This window comes from Periplaneta americana, chromosome 4, assembly GCF_040183065.1.
Source record: "Periplaneta americana isolate PAMFEO1 chromosome 4, P.americana_PAMFEO1_priV1, whole genome shotgun sequence".
Taxonomy (NCBI): domain Eukaryota; kingdom Metazoa; phylum Arthropoda; class Insecta; order Blattodea; family Blattidae; genus Periplaneta; species Periplaneta americana.
In genome coordinates, this window is record NC_091120.1 from 31,695,700 (window position 1) to 31,715,332 (window position 19,633).

General features: G+C 35.7%; 1 protein-coding gene across 1 annotated transcript; it reads left to right on the forward strand.

Moving 5' to 3' along the window:
- Nucleotides 1–3: 3 nt before the first annotated feature.
- Nucleotides 4–16,817, forward strand: LOC138697660 (uncharacterized). Its single transcript, XM_069823098.1, has 4 exons — nucleotides 4–138; nucleotides 712–2,993; nucleotides 4,371–4,647; nucleotides 6,270–16,817. Exons 2-4 carry the CDS (start codon nucleotides 765–767, stop codon nucleotides 6,830–6,832), a joined length of 3,069 nt encoding a protein of 1,022 aa, XP_069679199.1. The 5' UTR covers nucleotides 4–138; nucleotides 712–764; the 3' UTR covers nucleotides 6,833–16,817.
- The last annotated feature ends 2,816 nt before the right edge of the window (nucleotides 16,818–19,633 follow it).

Genomic DNA, 19,633 nt, shown 5'->3' on the forward strand with positions numbered 1-19,633 from the left:
TCCGGTTAATGGAGGCATTGTTGTCATATTTTGCTACGAAGCTCCTATGGATTTCAGTTATTTGTTATTATTTAGGAATGTTGGCCTTCGAAAAACTATAAGAAATTACACCCGTTGAATAGAGATGATATATTTAAGGTAAGCAGTAAAATATGCGCACTTATGTAAGAGTTTAGTGTGTTTAAAAGTTGTAATGCCATTCATCCGAAGTGTGACCTTGCAACTTCACCCGTTTGTCATTTGTTTCTACAAATGGCTTCCTTTTGACTTTTGTAATTTAAGGAAAATAGTTGTAGCCCTCTCGTGAGCAAAACTAAAATAAAAACACAATACCTTATATTAGTTTTATATTATATGATGTAACCTGTAAATTATGCCCCTGTATAATGTTACCCTCTTTATATGATCTCTAGATTTGACAATTTGGCTGGGATATGGTCAAAAGATTATGGATGATCTGAACAAGCGGCGTTTGGAAGTTTGTTTTTTCGTTTCTGTATGAAATGATTATATAATAATTAAATCTGTCGTGGATAATCAGCTATTACTTCTTGTAACTTTTTTCTTGATTACGAGATATACCTGTTTCCTCAAATATCTTACAAAGACATTTGCAGTACCTAGCTAAAATGTAATAGAAAATGGGGCCCAAGAATTAATATATTTCACACTATTTGTTCACAAAGTACAATTGTATATGTAATGTTTCAGGATAAATGAACCTCACTGAATGAAGAATTGTTGAACAAAACTTGCTTACTGAAATGGATGACACTGGTCGATCACAAGAACTCCTAGAAAGTGTGGAGATGGTAACACAAATGCGGACAGATGTAGTAAAATTAAGCACAAGTACTGCTGGTACAGTGAAAGGAGATGAAGAAGGAGAGCCACCACCCGAGCTAATAAGTGCTCAGTATATCAACATTCATCGAGTATCAGACACTCTGAGTAAGGGACTAGTTGATTGTGGTTCCCCAGCTCCTCCGACGTTGATGAGTGGTGAACTAATGCAGCACCATGTGGTACATGGTGGTATGGTTGTTGATATGATGGTTCCTCCTCCTACTTCTGCACCCGCAGATTTCTCCCAACACAGTCCCCTAGATCGCACTACACTTCCTCAGTACATGCCTGACCACTATGATGCCGAAGATGATCTCTTGACTCACGATTTAACGGAGGAAGATAGACGACTTGCAGCAGCGTTGGTAGCAGTTCAGCTAGTTCAACAGCAAAAGCAACAACACCATCATACCATTACTACATCGGAATCCAATGTGATAGTTAGCCCAGGGGGATTGCCAGGCCTCATTACTACTACAGGGCATCTAGGAACCAAAGTACAGGTACCCGTGTCTATAGGAGAGCACCACCATATCACAACTATGGCGCCCATGTCACCAGTCTCGGGCGTGCCTGTGGACAAGCCGGCAATGGCTGCTATGGTGTCTAGCTACATTCAGGCTGTGGAGGAAGAAGCTGCAGCTGTAGCAAATAGCACACAACAGCAGCTTTTGGAGCATCATCAGGGAGAGAGAATCATGAAGATGTATCAGCCACAAGCCCAACATCAAGAAGTGAGATTACCACCCTTGCCTCCCCTTAAGAAAGTGCTTTCGAGTCATTCCATGGCAATTAGGAGTCGTTATGTTCGGCCTCATCTTCAAGATGTGACGCAGCGGCAACAAGTTATCCAACAGGAGACGGAGTTGGGAACGAGGTTGCAGCAGGGCCATCAGCAAACTGTGTTAATTGAAGAAACCTCGGTGAATGTTGCAGACGATGACGAAGGACTAAAGGAGGAGTACGATGTGAAAATTGAGGGTTTGGAAGACGATTTGGGCGACGAGAGTGACGAGCCTCTGCAAGATGATAACGATTCTGATTATGACATTGAAAGTGACTTGCGGCCGTCTAGGAAAAGTCTCCCTCATAAAAAACGCATTCCACGTAAGCTAAAGAATCTTAAGAAGGCAGCGTCACCTTCTCGAAGTATTCATGCAAAATGTTATAAGTGTATGAAGTGTGGTGAACAGTTCGGCACACAAGCGGCATATACTGCACACCGTCTCTCTCACAACACTGCCAAGAAGATGTTCAGCTGTGAACTTTGTGGTAAGGGATTTGCGAATCAGCTCAAGTTCTTTGAGCACCTTAAATCTCATTACGAACCCACGATAACCACCACTATCGTAGAAACAATCCCAGTAGCAAAACCCAGTAATCACAAAGAGAAGAGTGCACCGATGAAAGAAGAATCTGAAGTGAAGGAGGAAAGAGAGAACAAACAACCTGCGATAGTATCGACTGTGGGTGCTCTTCCACCTCCTCTTATTTGTCCTCAGTGTGGTAAAACTTTCCGACGACAGAAGGCCTTTGAGACTCACATAAATCTAGCTCACCCAAAACAAGAAGAGATCGAAGAGTTCAGTGAACCCGAAGACCTTATGGAAGGAATCCGGGGTGTTGTCGATGTAGGGGGTGTGGATACCAGTGACGAAGCAGACATAGAATGCCTCCCATCTCCGGCTGTTGTCAGGGGATTGAAGAACAACAACGATAAGGAGTGGTATCGCGAGGAGGACCTGCATGCGGCAGAGGCCGATCTACAGGAGATGGAAGAGCAGCACCATCAGCAACAACAGCAACATCACCATCATCTTCACCCACATCTAGAGGAACCGGACAACATCTGTGAATTGTGTGGAGATGTGTATGAAACAAAAATTCAGTTAGAGCAGCATGTTCGAACAGACCACTTGGAATTTACGCCAGATCCTGGTGGTAGGGATGAAATGTTGTTATCTCCGAAGAGACGATTAGCTGGGAAAAGATCTCGCAGGGGTGGGCTTCATCTTACATGTCCTCAATGTGGTAGAATGTTTAATCATCGTAATTCCCTTGTTTATCATCTACGAAGTCATTCGGGTGAACGTCCACACCAGTGTGAAGTTTGTGGAAAAAGCTTCTTCGCAGCAAGTGCTCTCAAGGTGAGTTAATTGCCAGATACTGAAGGCACTTTAATTGTTACTTATGAATATGAATATTTATTGTCAACAGCTGTTTCATATATCTATGTACATGTAGTGATGGTACTCACATTTCTGTATATGGTGCCATCACTACATTTATTTACATTTACATACATTTTCACATTTCATTTGTATTTCTCTTATTACATTTATATCCTCTTCCCTTATAGTTTCCCAACTTTAACCCCTGCTACCATCTTATATTTTATACTGATAAGTTATACCCCTTAACCTTTAAACCCTACAATATAAGTTACTCTCTACTTATTCTAATATTATTCTATACTTTTTCCTTTATTACAATTTGCCTACAACTTTCTCTCATTCCTATTCAGTAGCTACTAAATACTAATTTCTCTATTGTCATTATTCCTCTAAGCAACTATTTTTATTATATTCTCCATCCTAAGCTTTTACCTATTTTTGATGATTTTCTTATTTCCCCATTCATCTTTATAGCCTACTTCATCACTTATCCAATATCACTCCCTTCTCGCCTACTTTTATATAGGCCTACTGTCCGACTAAGTGGTAAAAAAAAAAAAGAATGAGGCTATACTGAAATGTCATTCATTATATTGTTTTAAATAGACCTAAACCATTTTGCATTTGGAAAATTTAGTAAGTTAGCAAGATGTCTTAAGTTTTGTACCAAACTCATGAAAACATTATCTGTCACATGGTTTTGTGAAGCACAGTTTGACTCTAATATTTTTCAAGAAGCTGTGCTTCTCTTAATGGAGTCAGAATGGCATGTAAATAAATTTATCTGCCTTTGTTACATAGGCCTAATGTCAAAGTTTATACATTCATAAAAATGTTGTAATGAGAGGGTTTACCACACTATTGTGATAAAGTGAAGTACATGTTGAAGTTTATGAAAAGTAATTTATTGTAAACCTACACATTAACTAGGCCTACAAACTTTTACAGTTTGCTCCAATATCAATATAAGACGCAGAGGTCATGGATTTTCTCTATTGATATAATTCTTCCAGCTGCTTTATGGTCTGACGTTCATTCAACCTCTAACAGAAATGTGTAGCAGGTTTTTTTTTTTTTTTTTTTTTTTTTGAGAAAGACAGCAGGAGCATAGGAAAGTAGTATAAAGGAGAGCTAGAAACACACAAAAGCACGTGCTCGATGGAATATTTGTTAGATCAGTGCCAGTGCTGTGTGGTGGTCAATTACCGACTGAAGCAAACAGTAGCTTTGAAGGAACTGGAATTCATCATTTTACCCTCTATCAAAACCTGATAATTGATGCACCATCCAACTAAATGTTTGTGCTAAATTTCCGTCTTCGCAATAATCACACACATTCTCATATTACAGGTACATATGCGACTTCACTCTGGAGATAAACCCTATAAATGTGAGTTCTGTGGCAGACATTTCCGTCAGTGGGGTGATCTAAAATATCATTGTATCTCGATACATTCAGAGGAGAAGAATTATCAGTGCGAGTATTGTGGAAAAGACTTTGCTCGCAAATACTCGCTTATTGTTCATCGTCGAATTCATACTGGTGAGAAGAACTATAAATGTGAGTTCTGCGGCAAGAGCTTTCGTGCCTCATCTTACCTGCAAAACCATCGTAGGATACACACAGGTATGAGAAATATGTTAAGCATGATAACAGAGTATTACTTATAGTGTGCCATATTTCTTTCTTTTACCTTAATTAATCTTCTTTGTCAGGCATATTATTCCTGTTACGACCTATGGTAACAAAAGAGAACATATTGACACTGGACAAACATCCATGTCTTAGTCGGGATTCGAACTAATGACTGGCTTTCACGTAGAGTTAAAGTAATATACCTTAGCCACTGTGTACCCCAAGTTAAATAACAGTTGGTTTCCTTAGTAAAAAATTAGTCCATATTGATACAGAGACCTTCACTCTGGCTCAAAGAGCAGAATTTCTAACTACAAATCTAATTCTCAGTAGAAAAGTGAAGACTTGCCTCTCTGTATAGAGACATTATTATGACATGAGGCGAGAAAATGGTGGGTGACTCATGGCCCATTGTTAGTGTGGTTTCTGGCAAGCGTGTAACCTTATACACTAACTTTGTACACTTGAAGAATCATGATTTTTGTAACAGGACTTGTGACTACAGCGAATGCTGTATGGCGACTGAGGACCTACTATGCCACACCTCTAACAGACCGCACAGGAAGTGGGGCGCCAGTAACCCACTGTTTTCTCGCCTCATATCATAATAATGTCTCTATATAAGGACTGATTGTATGTGCCGTATATGTTTTCTTAGAACAGCAATCTTGCACAGTGCTGACCATATGACTGGAGAATTCTATTACTTAGTTCAAAATCCTTCAAGTGGATTATTCATATTACGTAAATCATTTTGCTAAGCTGTTTAGTTGTAGGTTAGTCAGATAACCACTTCGACCATAAGTTTGGAGTAAATTCCACAACATTTATGGTAGGCAGTGTCCGTATACAAGATTTCCCTCAAGTACTTCTATCACTGATATTCTTTCTGCATTATATTTTTTTTTTATCATTAAAAGCCCTAAGCCTAGACCTTGCACCAAAAGAAGTCACCAAAAGTTTCGTCGTATACTGTTCGAAAAGCATTAATGTATAAACATTAACAGGAAACCATATTATTACACACTTTACACTGTCATAAAAAAGATGCGTACCGGTACTTAAATATGTGCTACTTTTACTTACTGTTAGGTATTTGTAAAACAGCATTTTTGTTGACCATAGTCCAGTGTGCATGTCTCTCCTATCCCACTCTGTCTAAAAACTGAATATTAGTACAGTATTAGATTTTCAGAAAAGTTTAAGCCTATGGTGTCCTTTTCCATATATATTGCAAATTAAATAATAATAATAATAATAATAATAATAATTTAACTTGGCAGAGTTAAGGCCATACAGCCTTCTTTAACACTCAACCGGGAATAAAACTGATCTTTCTCCAAACATGATCTATTACAAGTCTACACATTTGTTTACGTAAATTGAGATAACCTAAACACGAGTAAATATATACAAATTCTATTTAAGGATCCTAAGAACTAATATGTTTTTATTTATAATGTAGGGCCTACATGAAAAATTTGATATAATACCGGTAGGTCTTTTCTTTTTCATAAAGGAAGGGCATTAAGTGGAAATTTACTGATATGAAAATATGTTTTTCCTAATCTTACATTATAGGTATAGGCCTATAATATCCATTTCATTTTCAGGTGAAAAACCTCATCCTTGTGAAGTGTGTGGAAAGCCTTTCCGTGTCCGTTCTGACATGAAGCGGCATCTCAATACACATAACCGTGATAGACACCGTGGTAGTAATGGCACTTCCGTCTCAACAACATCTGGTAATGGGAGTGATATCCATCACAGCTTACTACATGGTCAGCCAAAACTGGAGGAGCATGATCCCGAATTGGATCCCGATCAGCTGGAGGCTCATGGCAGCCTTCCTCCGAGCCACACAATCACTGTGGAGCACCAGGCCATCTCTGGCGGCCTCAACCCTGTTGCGGAAATCACTATCCAACCGGAAGGGGGCGGTCCAGAGAGTATACTGCCAGACGAGAGTCTAGGAGACCCGGGAGTAGACCAGCAACCCATCAACCTCAATATTGCAGTGCCGGCTGTTGCAACAAGGCAGGCCCACGCTCACCAGTTGTCAGCAGCTGCACAGGCTGTGTCCGAAGAAGTTCTACACTATACAACACGGGACCCATTAGAAACTGTGCGAGATGGAAATAATACTCTTTACGTTTGGCCAATATACATGACATAGCTTGTGCATTTCTGCTGAACACCAACGGTTGTGTTAAAAATGGAGGTTTATATTTGAACAATTGTTGCAAGTATTTCCTACGTATGGTCTCCAATCCCATTACTTTTGGTGCCAACAATTGGGACAGACTGATTATATGTATCCCTTTTTTGAGGGGGGGGAGGGAAACAAGTTTGAATTATCAAAGGCAATAATCGCTATAATAAACCCCTTTGTTCCAATTTATTTCTGTACTGTGTACTCTTTATACTTTTTATTTATCAGTCTTTAACATAAAATCTCTATTCTATGTTACATCGCTATTTAATTGTTTAGTTCATGTGTCTTCAAGTAAATGTCTTACTCTGAAGTGTTGTCTTCCTATGTTAGTTAGTTGTCAAGATTGAGCAGTCAAGAGTGGAATACTCAGCATTATGTAGTAAAATGTTATATGGTGAATAAGAATATTTAAGAACACTGTCATTTGACATTGGACATATCCCTTTAATTTACAAGTATATGACGTAACTAGTTCTCTTATTACCATATTACATTTTATGCAAACTGCATCTCAATTTTATTTGTAAAATCACAAAGGGTTGAACAGTAATTAATTTCAATACATGTACTATAATTATTGCGGAATGTACATAATATTTTTTACCTTATAGAGACTAGTTATCACATCACACGTATGGATTCCAAGAATACATATTAAATACGTTACGAAAGTACAATTACCAAAAGAGTACTACCCTTACCTTTTGGTTCGGGTTGTGAACTAAGTGTAAACTTGAATCTGGTGGTATAGGTGACTGCTGTTTAGTTCATACCATGATGTGTATCTTTTCTGCTTGCAGATAATACAAATTGTGATGTATTAAATTCATTCTTTGTATATTTGAGACTGATATTGGTAGTTCCCATTGTTTGATAACAATGAATATTGAGTGCTATCTGCCTATTTTTATTATTATTGCAACAGTACAGTTATGAAATGTTTGCAATAATTAAGTTTTAAAGACATTACTATTTTTTTTTCTCTTTCTCCAATTAATGGCCTTAAACGTATTTTATATTCTGGAATACATAGTTCAGTATATCATGAAGACGAATAACTTGTCACAATAATTGGACTGAAAATTACAAGATCATTCATGTCTATTTGTTATGTAAACTCAATCGAATAGATACAGGAATTAAAAATATTGGTATCGACTCACTGTTTTTCCTAGAGAAGTGCCATCACCTCTTAATTTACTGTTTGAAAATAGGGTTGTGCAAACGATTGGACGAGGAAATATGTTAATGATTACAGCTACTGTCACACAGGACTTCCAAGTGAAGAAGTATTTATGAACGAAAAATTACAATACAGCTACAAAAAGAAATGATAGCTATGCACCAACTAAGAAATCAAACATATTTAACAGTATGACTTTAATTTCTCAGCGCTTAATAGGACAATTTGTTTTTGTGATGGCGTTCCATTTATCTTGCATTAGATGAATGATATTTTCATAGTCTGTTTCATTCTTGTATTATGTTCGAAATATGAATTCAATTTAACTACTGATAAGGTACTTTCATATTATATTAATTACATATTCCAGATTAAATTTATATTGTTAAATGAAGAAGGCAGGACATACTGGTAATTTAGTGGGAATGAATAAATCTCATGTCATTGAAATTTATCCTGAAACTCGAATGATTCATGTACTTTTGCTTAAAAAATAATAAACAGGTCTCTGTTCATCAATAAATGAAGACCTGAGGGGTAAATAGTGACAACTCTCAAAATTGAGATTGACAGTTTTCTGGTTGTTAACAGTCTGTAAGCCACATTATCTTTGATTTGATTAAATAATTATGTATATATGTTAACGAATGACTGGATTATGCTGCTTAAAAAAATATGGCAATCCTCTTGTGTTTGCAGTAAAAATTAAAATGTTTGCAATTTGTATCGGGACATCACTTTATTTTTACTTACATTTTTATTGTACCTGCGTTTCTGAATGTACTTGACTCCCACCCTTTTCACTAATGTTCTTGCTCCCATCAGCCACACAAACTTACGGCCGCTGTTGCATTCGTGCTAGCAGTGAAGTAAACACTACAGAGTATAGTGTGTTTCAGAAATATGGTTGCGTCTTCTATAGAAGAAAGAGCCTATATTATTGAAGCTTATTTCCAGGGGTAGGTATTTATGGAGATTAATTTTATCATCTGTGTTTTTTAATATTGGTGTCGACGGACAATGTTGGAGATTGATTTGTAGCCTTGGCGGGTATTCATGGAAATTTAAAAAAATACAATTATTTTGACATTGGAGTATTAACTCAGTATGAATATTACTTTCCAATTAATAATTAACATGAAAGGTTCGTTGGATTCTGGTAAAGGTGTGGTATGCCCAATAGACAATATGTGTTGGATTGAGACTGTATTCAACACACATTCATTAAAAACGAAAAAAACTTGCAGCTCTCAAATTAATACTTTCAAATTATTAGTGAAATGTTGAATTCTTCGTCTTTTGAGTTCACTAATGTAATCAGAACACCTGGAATGCCATGTAATGTAGCCTACTTGAATGTATAATAAATTCAAATGAAAAAAAAAGTCCGAAAAAAGAACTCAGACTATGAAATTCTCTATAAAACGACGCAATAATAATAATTCGCGAATGTGTTCATGTTTATGAATTTAAATACTATTATAGTCACAATCATGCCATGGTATGAAAGAAAAATTACACAACCTCGAGCGGGAATCGAACCTGCGACTTCCTGTTACGGATGTATATACGTCACCAAACATCGTAAGATGAAGATTACAAGTGTTCATATTTCGTTATTAGAACTCTATTTCGCGATCTGTCTTGATTATTTTATCCGCATATTATTAATCAGAATCATTTAATTCGTAAAAATTAGTAAAAATCTATTGTATATTTCAATGTCGTGATTTTCGCGATCTCCATAAACACCTGGCCCTGCTTATTTCGCACAGGTACTGTGTGTAGCATGACTGAATAACTTTATCTGTGTGGACTGAGCAGAAGTGAAGATTAGAGTTACTGAAAGTACGGTAATATGCTGAATAAAGTAGCCATTATATAATGAATACAACCGCCTGAAGAATTGAGTTTTTGTGAAAAAAAAAAAAAAAAAAAACTATTACTACTCTACTGTATTTTAATAAAATACCGTAAAATTAATAAAACAAACTGAAAATCGTAATATCGCATTTCCCTGTAACATAAATGGATACACTATTTTTCTCTCCTCCTATAGCTAGAAAAATAATTTGTTTACATATTGCACTAGTAACACCAAACTCCTGTAATGGAAGGGGATAACAATGTTCCTGAGTATAGCCAGGTTAATGCTAAAAATGTTGGTAAAAATAAAGTGATGTCCCTGTATATGTGGGTTATCATTATTTACTCCTGAAATCTTCAAATATGTATAGGAAAATGTGATAACTTCATGACATTGTTCATTTCTTTGGAACAAGTTAATAAACTTGCAATTATAATAAATCCTCTGTGGCAGCAGCTTGTAGTTGATTTTAATGTAATTTTAATTTTGGTCATTAACATAGCCCTGACAAGTTTATTTACATCCAGTGGAATTCATCGCATAAAGAACATGCAAGTCAAGATCTACATTTTTAACTAGCGCACTTTGATGGGATTTTTTTTTTCTCCCCAATGCATAAAAATGTAAGATTCTTAATGGAAATTTCCATACAACTTAATATACCAGGGGGATCCAGGAAATAAGGACCGTTTGCGCATACCCGCCGCGCAGCTGACTCCCCTTCCTTGTTTGAAGGTCAACTGGCTTCCTTAACATGTGTTCTCATAATGTTGTGAGTACTGGTTGCAACAAGTCGCCATTGTGCATTTTGTGTTACTTCAAAATGAACGACGTGATTGATAATCCCGCCGACTGTGAAGTGAGGAGTGTGATCCAATTTTTGAATGCCCGACATTTGAAACCTGCAGAAATTTACCGGCAATTGAAAGAAGTGTATGGTGATACTGTAATGAATGAAAGAAATGTGAGAAAATGGTGCGAAATGTTCAAAAATGGGCGAACAAATGTCCATGATGAAACTCGACCCGGACGCCCATCACTCATCACAGAAGACCTGAAGACTAAAGTGAACGACAGAATCTTGCAAGACAGGTGCACATCACTCGACGAATTGCATATTGCCTTTCCTGACATTTCTCGTTCTTTGCTTGGTGAAATTGTGTCGCAACATCTTGGCTACCACAAAATCTGTGCCCGCACGCACACTGCTGCTTCAACTCGAGAATTGCTGGATCAATTCGGTTGGGAAATCTTTGATCATCCGCCCTATAGTCCAGACCTTGCTCCTAGCGATTTTCACCTTTTCACTAAGCTGAAAGACTTTCTGGGTGGTACGCGTTTTGGAAATGATGAAGAGTTGAAGAAGACAGTGAACACCTGGCTTAATGAACTGGCGGCAGAGGAGTATAACACCGGAATTCTAAAGCTAGTGAACAGATACGACAAATGTTTAAATGAAGGTGGTGATTATGTAGAGAAGTAAAGGAAGCTTCAGTTATGTAACAGATTTTGTTTTTTTTAAATAAATATATATTTTTTTAATTATTACAACAAAACGGTCGTTATTTCCTGGATCCCCCTCGCATTAATGCAAACTTGTACAGATACTAATAGCGAACATTTTCAACTTCCTTACTGTTACTTAATGGCTCTGTATAGTATTAAAGAAGAAATGTCATTTCCGAGTCTTTGAAGGACTTGGATTTGATGATGATGGCCTATGAGGAGAGAAAGACAAAACAGCTCAAGTTCAAAAAATGAGACTTGCAGTTCGCAGTGTAGCTCTAATGTCTTGTAGTTTTCGAAATCAAAAGAAATGTTATGGTGATTATGTTTTCCTTACAATTTGCGTAACATTTTTGGGGAAAATTGACTTGTCATGATTTCATTAATTTTGCATTTTTAGTACACTCTACGCTATTACATTAAAATGTCATTCAGGGAGTTTCATGTTAACATATTATTGGACCAAACTCTATTCATGTGGTGTTTCTAATGTAGGCACAGCAGGTGCTATATTAATGACAGCAAAACTGCACTGTCATTTATTAAAAAATACAAAGTTTGCACATCCCTGAAAGAGTAAACGGGGTAAAAAAAACCTTAGAGTTTTTAGACACACTTGTGGTATACATATAGTTGGTATTGAATGTAAGGCAGCTGTTTGCTTCACTGCTCAGTTGGTAGTGATCATTTCTTTGCTTTGATTACACATTGTATTGCTTAGTTTAATTTAGTAAGACCACATTACTAACTGAAGCCAATAACATTGACAGCACACTTGAATTATATACATATACAGATAAACTTGAAGAAGGCAGTAAGTGTCATTGAAGTCTTCAGATTTACAGAGTGAGTGAGAAGTCCATATATGTACCGTCATCAGTACAGATTTAAAATGATTTAACTTTTCTGTTATGGATCCAAAACATCTGTATATAATCCTCCATGGTCTCTACACAGACAGACGCATCTCCAGGTCTATTCAGCATTTAAAACAGTATACAGAAAGTATTGGACATATGAAAATGTCCAGGATACGAAAAGGTTCAGTATACTGAAGAGGTCTGTTACATAATGTTCAACGTAAAAATGGCCATACAGTAATTAAGACCAATAGCCAAAATGTCCAAGGTACGAAAAAGTCCAATTTAGATATAAGAACACAATCACACAACGATCTTTGTAATATAACTCTATTTGGTAGTATAATAGTTATAACAGAAATATTTTAACAATAAATTGTTATGGACTTCGTACATGCAAGGTAACATAATTTAGTCTTCGTCGACATTTTCAGGCTTATTTTCGTATCATTTGAGATGATACCAAATTGCTCTTAAATAGCAAGGCAAGTCATTTTCAGCTTTATATTGCTGGTAGTTTTTACTAGAATGACTATTCTTTGTTGGTTCTCTATACATCTTGATTACACAACTTTTAACACTGTATCACTTCGGAATATGTAGATAAGAACTTTCTTGTGTTAAATATTATTAACGTACCTTGTTAACATGTTTCGAACTATTTTCGGTCATCTTCGGAACTGGTCGTTGTTGGTCTTGGCGCCTCTTGTTTCCTGTGTGGGTGTGTTCGAAGTGTAGAGTCAAAGAGTGTATGTGTTTTGAAATTGAGTTGTGTGTTGAGGATATCGTTGGGGTGTGTTTTCGTGTGTCTGTATATTTCATATTGTTCTAGGGTGTTGAGTTTCTGGCGTTTTGATTGGATGTGCAATATTTCCATGTCTGTGTTGATGTCTCTGTAGCACAAGAAAACATAATACGTAAGACAAAACAAAACCACAAAAAACAGAAGAATACAACACAAACACAAGAACACAAAAAATAAATCACACTAACATACGAAAACAAAAACACACATAAAATTGCAACCTCATTCAAGAAATTAAATTACAACATCGCATATAGAACAAACAACACTCTACAAAAACATCTCAACACACAAACAAACAAATACAACCACACAGGCATATACACACTCAAATGTAACACCTGCAACAACTTCTACATAGGACAGACAGGCAGATCATTTCAAACACATTACAAAGAACACATCACAGCCATAATAAAATTACAAAACATCTCCACATATGCAGAACACATCACAAATCCAACCAAAAAGTCAGAAACTCAACACACTAGAACAATATGAAATATACAGACACACGAAAACACACCCCAACGATATCCTCAACACACAACTCAATTTCAAAACACATACACTCTTTGACTCTACACTTCGAACACACCCACACAGGAAACAAGAGGCACCAAGACCAACAACGATCAGTTCCGAAGATGACCGAAAATAGGTCGAAACATGTTAACAAGGTACGTTAATAATATTTAACACAAAGTTCTTATCTACATATTCCGAAGGTTCTCTATATATCTTTTAGTTAGTGGCTGTTTTATATTAGTGTGACCTGCAAGTAATTGTAAGACCATGGTTTCTGTTTGGCCTTGTTGTTGTTTGCGACATTCAATAAAAATATTTACATATATTATCACATATTGGACCTTTTCGTATATTGGACATATTACATTTTTGCCCTTTTTCCTTTTTTGAACATTTACTGCTTGGACTAAATTCTTTGGACGATTTTTACTTGACCATTTTTGACTGGACCTTTCCTGTCTGTGGACATTTTAAATTGGACGAAATTACCTGTAACCTTTAAAACATAGCACCTTCTGCTGACATCTTGCTTCATGAATTCCCCAAAGAGAACTGTGGTGAGATCTGGGCTTCTTGGTGGCCATGGCAAAGGTGAAAGTTAGTTCTCGAATCCTCAATCAACCCACCTGTTTGGTAAAAGTTCATCAAGACACAATTGCACACTCATTGTGAAATAAGTTGGTGGACAATCTTGTCCAAGCCGCACAGTATCAGATATGCCTTTCCTCTGGAGGTCAGGAAGCAATCATTTGTTAATCATATGAAGATAAGTTATCTCATTCACCAGGCCATTGCAAAAATATGATCCAAGCAGATGATCTTATGTTACTTTCGCCCAAATCATAAGGAGGTGGATTTTGTTCTATTCTTAGAAAGAAATGTGGATTTTTCTTTGTCCAAAAATAAACGTACTGATCTTTAGAACTTCGATAAATAGAACATTCATCAATAAAAAGAACTTTCCTTTTACCTTACATCTGATAGCTCATTCACTACCAAAAAGCATTAGGGTTTAACTTTCAAATCCTTTATACAGTATATGGTCTCTCATGATTAAATGGGAAATACCCAGTTAGGCAGCATGCTTGTGAGTCGACTTAAGTGGAGATCCATGTTATTGATTCAACAGCAGTGTACGTTTCCATACATATCAACAGCCTCCCAGTCTGAAGTGCATCCTTTATGAATTCTGTCTAAAAAGTCTTCCGTTTCCAGGCCAATAATATTCTCTTCAATGGTGTCATCTTCGGAAAACGCAGCTAAAACTTGGTCATAATTTGTGCAATTGTTTGCCCACTATGCAGTCGTTAGTGAATCCACACCGCAGTCATTAAACACTGTTAAATCCCCCATATGTTCATTCAGTGCTCGCTTGTTTGATATTTGCCGCTGTTCAATTGATCAAATGTTCGACTGTTAGATTGTTGCTTCCACTGCTGAATAGTTGTATGTACGAATATATACGTACAATAAATTTATATCCAGAGGTATACAGACTTTTTGCCTAGTCTGTATCTGAAAAGTATCAGCACTTAATAAATCAGTAATAGAAGTAGAGAAATCATAAATATATCAGAGAAAATGATTAATTGATGAACTAGTGGACTTACTCGTGTTAAATATGTATTATTCGTCCGGCTTACAGCTGTTTCAGTGCATCACGCACCATCATCAGAGCCTACTAGATCGCGGCATCATCTCGAACTTCTCTGCCTGTTAGGAGGGTGTGTTTTATTGTTGGAATGTGTTGGATTGTGGAGTCGAATAGTGTGTGTGTGTACTGAAATTGATCTGTGTGTTGCGGATTTGATCAGGGTGTGTATTAGTGTGTTTGTATATTTCGTATTGTTCTAGTGTGTTGAGTTTTTGGTTCTTGGGTTGTGTGTGTAGGATTTCCATGTCCGTATCTATGTTATTGTATGTATGGTTGGCATTGGTTATGTGATCGGCGTATGTAGATGTGTTGTGTCCTCTGGTTATTGCTTTAATGCCGATCACATAACCAATGCCAACCATGCATACAATAACATAAATACGGACATGGAAATCCTACACACACAACCCAAGAACCAAAAACTCAACACACTAGAACAATACGAAATATACAAACACACTAAAACACACCCTGATCAAATCCTCAACACACAGATCAATTTCAGTACACGCACACTATTCGACTCCACAATCCATCACATTCCAACAATAAAACACACCCTCCTAACAGGCAGAGAAGTTCGAGATGATGCCGCGATCTAGTAGGCTCTGATGATGGTGTGTGATGCACTGAAACAGCTGTAAGTCGGACGAATAATACATATTTAACACGAGTAAGTCCACTAGTTCATCAATTAATTATATTCAAGTGTTAAAAGTGGTGTATGCAAGATTCAAAAATAGAGAAAATGAATTTGTACAAGTAAAAGGATTTATATATATGTTTTGTATCAAGAGTGATGCAATCATTACATGTCTCAGTGTTTCTACAAATACAATACAGTAAAAAATACTAACACCATAGGGGAAGAGCAACTTTAAGTTCATACACAACTATGGAAATATGTTCATCTGTTTTTTTTTTGCCTAGCAGATAACTGCAGAAATAAGTTTATTTATTTTAGTAATGTAATTTTTAACAATTACATTTGTGATACTATTATTATAGCTGGTGTTTCAACCAGGATTGAAGTGCAGTTGTTTAATGTTTTATAAGTATATTGTAATTGAACTACTCCGACCATTTTTTCCGAATGCTGCAACTTTCATTACTTGATATCATTAATGCAATATACGAGAAAATGTGATTATAGTGGATAATTTTCAATATTATCCTAAAAGTAAGTCTGTAATAAAAGTAACAACAATAAACAAGAGTACACATCCATGGCATAACAGATACTTCAAGATTTTCTTTGAAATCTATAACTAAGAGTCTTTATTTTATGAGTTCTGTTAATTGTTATTGTAATGTATTACAAACCATTAATAACTGCAACCTCTGATTGCAAAAGTGAAAACTTAATATTACTTTGACATCGAGATTAATAAGTTTTGAATTATCTGTTTTGGGACAAATGAGTTTCATTCCATAAGACAAGCTCATGTTGCATTATGGCTCGAAAATTTGTTTTGTATTCTTATAAAAAAAATCACATTTTACGTGTAAAAATCAGTATAGATTAAATATTATTGAAAAGAAACTGATTGATCTTCAATAGTTATACGTTGATTTTTTTTCTTTTCAGACCATAGTAACCTTGTAGCAAGTCTGGTTTGAAGCATCGTGATGCCTTCTTGTGCTGTTATCAACCTGTCATCTATCATTTTACTCAGTTCAAGTTACAGTATAATATTTTAATGGTACCAGATCAACGCTTGTATTGTACATTATTAAACTGTCTCTAGTGCAGAGACTATTGATTAACAACATGTACAGGCCAGTATTTCTATATAGCTATCATTTTTCTAATGACAGTAAAATGAAATATGCCACATTGAAATTTATATTCCATGTGCCATTAATTCATAACATGATATGTCTCACTATTAACTGAGCAATGATGCTTTCCTTTTTGTCTTGTCACTCTAAGGTTTTTAAAGTATACTCAAACTGGGGAAGCACAAACAGATGAGAGCTGTGATCATTAAACACTAATGTACTGTCCTCTCTAAAACATGGGCTCTTCATGTGAGAGCTAATATAAAATGTTGGAAATTAAATAAATTTTTGTATTAAGAAATATATAAATATATCTTCTTTATAAAACAGAAATTATTATTCAGTCTTTGTATTATCAGTGTACCAATATAAGTTGAGAATTTGTTTTGCTTGTATCTACGACACTGAATTAGATGAATTTATATATAATATTTCCATAAAACAGAAACATGTTTAATTAATGTATTGGTACATTGGAATACTAATATCATGTCCTATATTCCTTCATTCCTTAAAAACACTGTGCCCACATACATCATGGAATTATATTTTCCATGTAACAAATGATCCTCCCCACACTTCTTTATTATGGGTGAAACTATATTTCAAACATGAAAACAGCACTATTTGCAGATGATATAGTTTTGTGGACTTCCGGATCTTACAGACATAGAGACAAAATTCAAAATTCTGCTCTTAAAGCTCTAACTCAACTACATGAATGGAATTCATCAAATTTGATGACACTCAATTTAAGCAAAAGTAACTACCAAATATTTTCACTTGGTAAAAATGAAAGAGAATTCAATATCCAATACAATGGTCAACACCTTCCTAGGACTTATGAATCCAAATATCTTGGAGTTATTTTCGATAGTAAGTTAACATGGAGCAACCATTTGAAATACATTTCTGAAAAAGCTCGTAAAAGATTCTCCCTTCTAAAAAGACTAGAAATGGGGATGCTCTAGGAATACTTTGAACACTACATACAAAATGTTTATACAGCCAGTTCTGACATACTGCGGAGAAATTTTAATTACTTCACCTTTCATAAACGACATAGAATATGTTCAAAACCAAGCTCTTAGGCTCATTACTGGTGGAATCAAAACAACGCCAATAGATTCTATGAGATTCCTCACTAATATTAACATGACAATAGAAGAAAAAGCACTGATTCAATATGAAAAACTTATCAGATTACCAGGAAACAATTGGCATTCATACAGTCCTCTCTGTAGATTGAAAACTCAAAAAAGTTTCATATCCATGGTTCAAGAATTAAAACAGAAAATCAATATCCCGAATTTAAAAGAAAACTTACAAATTAAACCAAACTCTTTAACTCTATTATATATAGAATATAATCTAAATTTAACAGAACAAATATTGAAATCAGAAGTAAGCACAGAAATAATGAAACAATTGTCTTTAGAGACAATTAATATTAGGTACCCTCCACAAAACTGGCTTCATTTATACACTGATGGATCCTTGATCTCCAGAGAACAAGGTGCCGGTGCAGGTGCTACGTGCTGTCTCTTCTCACTTTATAGATCTCTTGGATATGGAACAACAAGTTTTGATGGAGAAATCGTTGCAATAAGTGAAAGTCTCAGGAATCTTCTATTTCACATCAATCAATTTAAGAATGCAGTTATATTGTCAGACTCCAAAGCAGCTATTCTATCAATAGTCTCTAAACACACACCTTCATCTCAAACAGCAGAAATAACTAAAATGCTCTCTCAATTAATATCACTCAATAAAAGAATTGTATTCCAATGGATACCATCCCATTGTGGAATCCTGGGAAACTACTTACAGACCTGTTACTAAATCTACGTATTACTCTGTGAAAAGATTTATTAAATCTACATACTTAGACTTCAACAAACAAAATTTAATAACACAATCCCAAGGGAAAAAATGGAACTCTCTGCATCAAAATCCACAGTTAATTCCCGATTTACCACGAAAATCGTCTGTAGCTGCATTTAGATTGGCAACAGGCCATGATTGTTTGGCCAAATATTGGAATATATCAGTCCCCTAACTGTCCATTGTGCAACTCAAACCAAGAAATGGATTCGGAACATCTCAAAATCTGTGCTTCAGTGGCTGGTCATGATAATATCTTTGAAAAATATTGGAGTGCAAGAGGTCAAATGACTTCACTGTCAAATGCCTGGCATTAGAAAACAACATATTTCATAAAAGTAAGTTTTTTTTTAAGAGGAGGGTTCGAAGGTTTGTACCACAGCCTGAGGTGTATGATAAGTGTTACTTTACAACAGTAAAGCACTGATTCAATATGAAAAACTTATCAGATTACCAGGAAACAATTGGCATTCATACAGTCCTCTCTGTAGATTGAAAACTCAAAAAAGTTTCATATCCATGGTTCAAGAATTAAAACAGAAAATCAATATCCCGAATTTAAAAGAAAACTTATAAATTAAACCAAACCCTTTAACTCTATTAAATATAGAATATAATCTAAATTTAACAGAAGAAATACTGAAATCAGAAGTAAACACTGAAATAATGAAACAATTGTCTTTAGAGACAATT

Coding starts and splice junctions, on each gene's coding strand:
- LOC138697660 (XM_069823098.1), top strand. CDS start 765: ATGGATGACACTGGTCGATCACAAGAACTCCTAGAAAGTGTGGAGATG. Junction 2,994..4,370: donor TCGCAGCAAGTGCTCTCAAG/GTGAGTTAATTG, acceptor CTCATATTACAG/GTACATATGCGACTTCACTC. Junction 4,648..6,269: donor CCATCGTAGGATACACACAG/GTATGAGAAATA, acceptor TTTCATTTTCAG/GTGAAAAACCTCATCCTTGT.